The 6,637-nt window shown below is 39.7% G+C and overlaps 1 protein-coding gene across 1 annotated transcript in view; it reads right to left on the reverse strand.

Moving 5' to 3' along the window:
• LOC137984421 (muscle M-line assembly protein unc-89-like) overlaps positions 1–6,637 on the reverse strand; it is a 166,977-nt gene that overhangs the window by 94,000 nt on the left and 66,340 nt on the right. Inside the window, 7 exon segments of the mRNA XM_068831598.1 lie at positions 54–175; positions 635–898; positions 901–933; positions 1,748–2,246; positions 2,249–2,652; positions 5,448–5,663; positions 5,749–5,997. Coding sequence (XP_068687699.1) covers positions 54–175; positions 635–898; positions 901–933; positions 1,748–2,246; positions 2,249–2,652; positions 5,448–5,663; positions 5,749–5,997 — 1,787 coding nt within the window.

A 6,637-nucleotide genomic window follows, 5' to 3' on the forward strand; every position in this document is an offset into this window, starting at 1 on the left:
ATCATTTACAGCTCTTTTAAAATCTGGACCTCGCAGAAGACTAGTTTGCTTACCTCAGGGATTTCCTCTGATGGCCTGTACTCTTCTACTAAAGGCAGCTCAAGCTGTATTTCTCCAAACGGCTTTATACTCTCCTCAGGAAGTTCCACTTCGTCCTCCTCGTCTTCTGTTTCCTCTGAAAAAAGGTGCAAAGCATTTTCTCAAATGTTAAAGGGATTTTAAGACACATAAATATCAACGAAAATGTCACTTTGCGCTATCGAAAGTCTTTCGTCATTCTTCCACCTTGTTCACTATGCGCTGTATCCTAGTATGACCAGATTACGACGAAGAGTTTTGAAACAAAGAATGAATCATTCAAAGTTGTATGCCAATGTATCGTCAAAACCTTTAATTTAGTTATTTCACATTATTGATTGCACATTAGGAAAACGGGATGCACTGACATACGAACCGCAAGTGCAGCATGATTAATAACTAATAATACAAAAACAAGAAGGGTACTGACTTGTGTTTGCTGTATTATAAAAGCTCAAAGAAACATGTATACTACTCTTCTATTGCAACATAGTAACATTTCTTTGTATGCCTCAAACAATGTGAACAATAGAGATCAGTCTGCTCGGTTTCATACCTGTGACAACGAGTTCGGCCTCGGAGATTGCTTTACCAAAATCATTTGTGGCCACACATTGATACTGGCCTCCATCCTCCTGTCGAGCAGAATTGATGATCACAGTACAGCCATCGCTGTCATCAAATTCAATCCTGAAGTTGCCTCCGTCTTCAATTGGTTGCTCGTCTTTGAACCACTCCACGTCTGGCTCGGGTTCACCAGATATCCTTACTTCCAGCTTCACAGGACTACCTTTCAAGACTTCCTGGGACTTCAAGGGTTGACGAATTCAGGTGATTGCCCTTTAGGTTGTTTAGCTGTAAATTTAAAAATATTCATACATACATACATACTTAATTGAGAACAACGACAATTGTTAAGAATCCCAACCGGCCAGAAGCAAACCAGTTGGCTATTTACAAGTGCAGCTGGGAAGTTGAACCAGGGCCAACCAGGATCAAATTCAACGAGTGGTCAGAGCGGGTCTTGAACCCGGGATCTCTGGATCTCAAGGCAAGCGCCCTAACCACTGGGCCACACAATATTATCCATGAATGAGAAAGACAGACGTTACTTTTCTTGGCATAAAAGCGCCCTATATTTAAAAAGAAATCTTGATGTTAGAAAAAACGCTCAACGAATGGCCGGCTTTTTATCTACAGAGATAAAACTCTGCTCTATTTCGAACAAAAACGAGGCAAACGTAATGTAACTAGTAGCTAAATTGGACACCACTCAAAGTAAAAACTTAAAATGGAAACCATTCACTATTACTTGGAAGAGTTTACAGCGTGCTTGTTTTTGCACACGGTCTGCCTTAAAAGGGCATCCAAGGAGTGAAATTCAAGTTTGAGATCTCGATTTTTAAACCTTGCGGCGTATAAAGTTGTATGATAGCAAAGAAAGCATAATGTGTGCTTCGTAACCTTGTTGGACACGCTGATGCCCATTCCTGACCCTCTGCGAAAACTGCCCGGTAACGTTGAACACCAAGCAGTTCAGGCTGTTCGTTGATGTGCGTATATCGTAGTAATAAGTCCTTTGTTAAGTGCTTCAAAAATTCTAACTGGATGTCTTTTTATATTTGATATTTGAGTGTTACGAAGTGTGGAGTCAAACGAAACAAGTTACCTTCTATATGAACATGAAAATCTCTTGTGGCAGTCCCAGCAGGACTGGTGGCCTTGCACTGGTAAGTTCCTTCATCGTCAGGTGTTGCAGCTATTATAGTCAATTGATAATTGTCTGCTTTGACCTCTGTTCTATATTTGCTGTTTGATCGACTAATGGGTTTGTCATCCTTGTACCACTTCACAGATGGTTTTGGTTTCCCCTTTAATTCCACCGTAAGTGTAATGTCACCGCCTTTGTCGATTTGCATTGGTACCTCGCTAGCTTGATCTGCAAAATGTGGTGGGATCATCTTTTCCTTGACTGTCAATGCCCCGGAGCAAACTGCTTTCCCAGCTGCATTGGATGCAACACATTTGTACCTCCCCTGGTCTTTGATTTCACAGTCGTGGATGGTCATAGTGTAACGATCATCAATAAATGACTCTACGAAGAAACGTCCATCAGCGGTGATCTCTTTATCAGCAGTAAACCATTGCACTTCTGGTTTAGGGTTCCCTCGACTCTTACACTAAAGCAAGGAGAATCACCTTCGAAGGCATTTACATCTTTGATCTTCTGCACGAACTCTGGTTTAACCTGAGGCTGCTCATCTTCTTCCGCTTCATTGACAAGTAGTTCAAGAATACATGTGGCTGACCCAAAAGCATTCTGAGCTTTGCATTCATACTCCCCTTCGTCATCTAACACGGTCTCTTTGAAGTAAAGCGAGGAAACATCCTCGTTAGTGTCACCAGTAACACGCGAATCTAGCACCACATTCTCTCCTTCTTTCAACCAAGTTACGGTTGGCTTTGGTGAACCAGAGACCCTACAGGAAAGCTTGGCTACCGTTCCTTCAGTGACTTCTACAGGAGTGGTGGCTGGTGTAATTTCAGGTTTAACACCATCAGGTTCATCTTTTGCTGGAAACAAAGACAAGAACAAATATTTACAATCTGTAAGCGCCCTGTTCTCAGTGCGTATATCGAGGTAAGAGTACCTTGTAAGCGCTTCAAAATTCTAACTTGATGTCTTTTTATTTTGATGTTTGAGCATTTCGAAGGGTGGAGTCAAACGAAACAAGTTACCTTCTTCTATATGAACATGAAAATCTCGTGTGGCAGCCCAGCAGGACTGGTAGCCTTGCACTGGTAAAGTTCCTTCATGGTCAGGTGTTGCAGCTATTATAGTCAGCTGATAATTGTCCCCTTTGACCTTTGTTCTAAATTATCTCCTCTGTTCTATATTATCTTCTTAAACAATTCCTATCATATTTGCCATCACTGAGCACTTCACAAGAAACTAGTTTGACTTGATAGCTAAATTAGATAGAGATACACTGTAGATAGATTATTTATTTAGACGATCACTTAGCAGCCGACACGCTGAATTGCACATTCGGTTACAAAAATAGAAAAATACGATAAGGACCTAACATATAACCCATTTACAAACTCATTAATAGATACTTGAATATATGATAATGGCAAATTGCAATACCGTAATAAAATAATAATAATAATAACGATAAAGATATAAAACTCTGTAAAATTACTAATCAATCATTAAATCGGCCAAAGACATTGCAGTTTACCCAAAGAATTTCCACGGCATAACATGACTGGAATGAGCAACTTCTTTAAAACGGTTGGTGTGGAAGCGTGGTGGGTCGTAAACTTTGTTGTGTCTGTTGTAGAGTCCATGGTGTTGGGGAGGAAGCAAACTAGCAAGTTTGTGTTGACTTAAGGAACTAAGCCCAAAACTATCTAAACAGTGGTTGTACGATTGTTTCGGGTGATATTATAAACAGCGCTCTCTTCTCTACACGTTCCAGGTCCTCACTAAGATAATCTGGTAAACTATGATGGAGTACACTGAGGTCAGCAATATTCAAGGACTGGTCTTAATACGTTACAACAAAAGTTGATAATGTCCTCGCGGCTGACACTGGCTCTTTTCAGTACAAACGTTGGTTAAGCTTTCTTAGCAAAGTATTACACAGCAAGAAACGCTGGTTGTTTCGAGTGACGTTGAAACCTGGAATTTTGTATTCGTGATAAATATTCTGATACATTACACCAAGAACTAAATTAGCATCTCAGTGGGGCATGATACAGTCCATCAAAACTCTAATTGTAATGAAATAAAGGTAACCGTTGCTAAACTCGTTCATACCAGATGCGAGAGGATAATTGAACGGTGCTGTGGAAATGTATCCGCATTCACTATCAATATTAATCATGGAATAAAAGGCTTTCCTTTGATTTCATCTTGCTGCCACATCACATTGTTCATTGTTCATGCAACTTCGTAACATTCTAAATTGGAATTACAAGTACGTTTGTAGGGCAACAAAGAATAAAGCCATGAGAATGTAATTCTTTACTACAACAAGAATGATATGAAGCTGGCATCACACAGAACAAACAGAGAAATTACTACTAGCAGAATGCATAAAAGAATCAGACGTTGTTAAACTCAATCAGCGGTTAAACCATGCTTTAAATCTACATCTGCAACCTAATTTCCGCACATAATCAGTTGAATTTGTAACAAAACTGCCGTAGAAAATTACCATAATATCGGCTTTTCTTCTTTAAGACAGTGACTGCCAATATTAGTAGACACTAAACACCATTGTATTCGCAGCGGTTCAAGCAAGATCTTTGAAATGATTAATTAAGCCTGCTTACACAAGTTATCTTACACTAAGAGCATAGCATCACGACGTATTAACATTAATAAAAACGACGATAAAAATCGTAAACAAAACTTAATAAACGCTAGCACAAATGATACAGGACTAACACGTGGATAAAAGTTCTTCATAAAAGAACTAAGTTTATGAACATAAATCCTTCGAGAATTCATACAGAAAAATTTGTTGAGTGCATTTGCTGTTTGCAAAGGAATTTGCAGAATTAGAAATCAGATACTCGTGATGTTTTGAAAGTTCAGAAATTGGAGCTGCATGAAGACTCCTTCAATAGACCAGTTTCGTATTCTAACGGTTGGACTGGATCTAGCATGAAATGGAGGCTAATGCGGGCAAATTAATTTGCATTTGAAAAGATTTGCCCGCATTAGCCTCCATTCCATGTTAGATCCAGTCCAGCCGTGAGAATTCGAAAATGGTCTATTGGCGAAGCCAAACTAAAAAAGAACACGAGTTTTCCGCCCAAGTCAATACCACTGGGTTATTAACCAGTTCAGTCGTTTACCCGGGTCTCTCGGACTCAGGTACATAAGTGTAGTTACATGTAATAACACATAGGTAACGTTCACACGTCCCTAGGCCTCACACTGAATCAGTTTATATCGCTTACAAACTGTAGAAACAAACGGTATCCATATTTTCTATTAAAAATCATTTTCGATTATTTGGGACAATAATTTCAATTGGTGGACACGCTTCACTCTCCAGCACTGATAACTGTAATCTTTCACACACCGTGAAAGGGATCACTGGTTATCCTAAATTCCTGTATTGGGATTTATTCAACTGCATGTGCATGAGAGGCACACATGGAATAATGAGCGTTTTCTTTATATATATTTTTTCTTTTTGAGACGAATGAAGAAGGAGAAGCAAGGCGCGTTAAAAATATGTGGTTGGAATTTTGGCAAGCATACTGAATGATGCCGTGAAACATCCACTCTTCTGAAAACCAAAATGCAAGGTTTTAACATAAGTTAAAAACTGCTAGGAAATATTTACCTTTGATAGTGACACTGAAAATGCTTGTGCTTTCAGCAGCAGTCTCACACTTGTAAATCCCAGAGTCCTCTGGTGTCACACTCTTAATTGTTAAGGTGTGCATGCCTTCTTCTGAGCCAATGTCAATGTGACTGCTTTGTTTTATGGGCTCATCATCTTTAAGCCAAGTAGCAACACGATTATTGATCATGAGCGCCTTGAGAGTGACATCCTGGCCTAATGTAAAAATTAATGGTATGTCACCGGCATTTGGAGTTCTTTGTGGAATCCGATGCGGGGATAACGAACAGCTCTGCAGTACAATCGGCTTTCCCAGCTTCGTTCATAGCCAAACACTGGTATTCCCCAGCATCAGAGGGTTGGCAGTTTTCGATCACCAGAGAGAACAGTTCTGGCTCATTGTCATCAACATCGTCTATGATCATAACGCGACCCTCATCTTCCAGTTGCACACCGTCTTTCAACCATTCTGCAACTGGCTCTGGATTTCCAATGACACGGACATCAAAGCAAGCATTTTCACCCTCCATCACTTTCAAATTATTATTTTCTGTGTAAAGATTGGTAAGGACATTCATTCTTCAACGAGTACTTCGGCAGTGCTTGACACCACACCTGATCGTTCTCTATTTGGCACATGTAATATCCTTCATCACCCAGTACTGATTCCTCAATGGAAAGGGTGCACACTGACCCGTTAATGGACAGCGTAAATTCTATCATCACTCTGGTGATTAGGTTGTTATCATGGAACCATGCTCACCTTTGTGCATTAACTGCAACCGGCAACGTGGCATTCCAGAAAGATGGGTTGTCGCTTAAGAACTTCAACCTCTTCAAGCTCCTTTGTGATTTTAGGTGCTAAAATGGCCGTTTTGGCACCTGTGGCAAGTAAGTGAGATGACCAAGATTACAATTATATCTAAACAATACATAAAACAAAGATATACTTTGCATCAAGTTAAAGGAATATTCGATATCAGCGTTACCGAACTTATGCTTTAAGGTTATTATCTTAACTATCTTTATATTGAAAAAATGACTAAAGTTGAAGTTCAGTCAGATCCCTCTCAAGCAATTCCAAAGACAATCGGAAAATACAGTCTGGCAAGTGATCATGTCCATAATCTAAAGCAAATGCTTTCACTTCCAAAAGGGGCTGTTCATTGTGAACTTTTGAATACAAATAC

The sequence above is a fragment of the Montipora foliosa genome, chromosome 14 (genome assembly GCF_036669935.1).
Source record: "Montipora foliosa isolate CH-2021 chromosome 14, ASM3666993v2, whole genome shotgun sequence".
In the NCBI taxonomy this organism is placed as follows: domain Eukaryota; kingdom Metazoa; phylum Cnidaria; class Anthozoa; order Scleractinia; family Acroporidae; genus Montipora; species Montipora foliosa.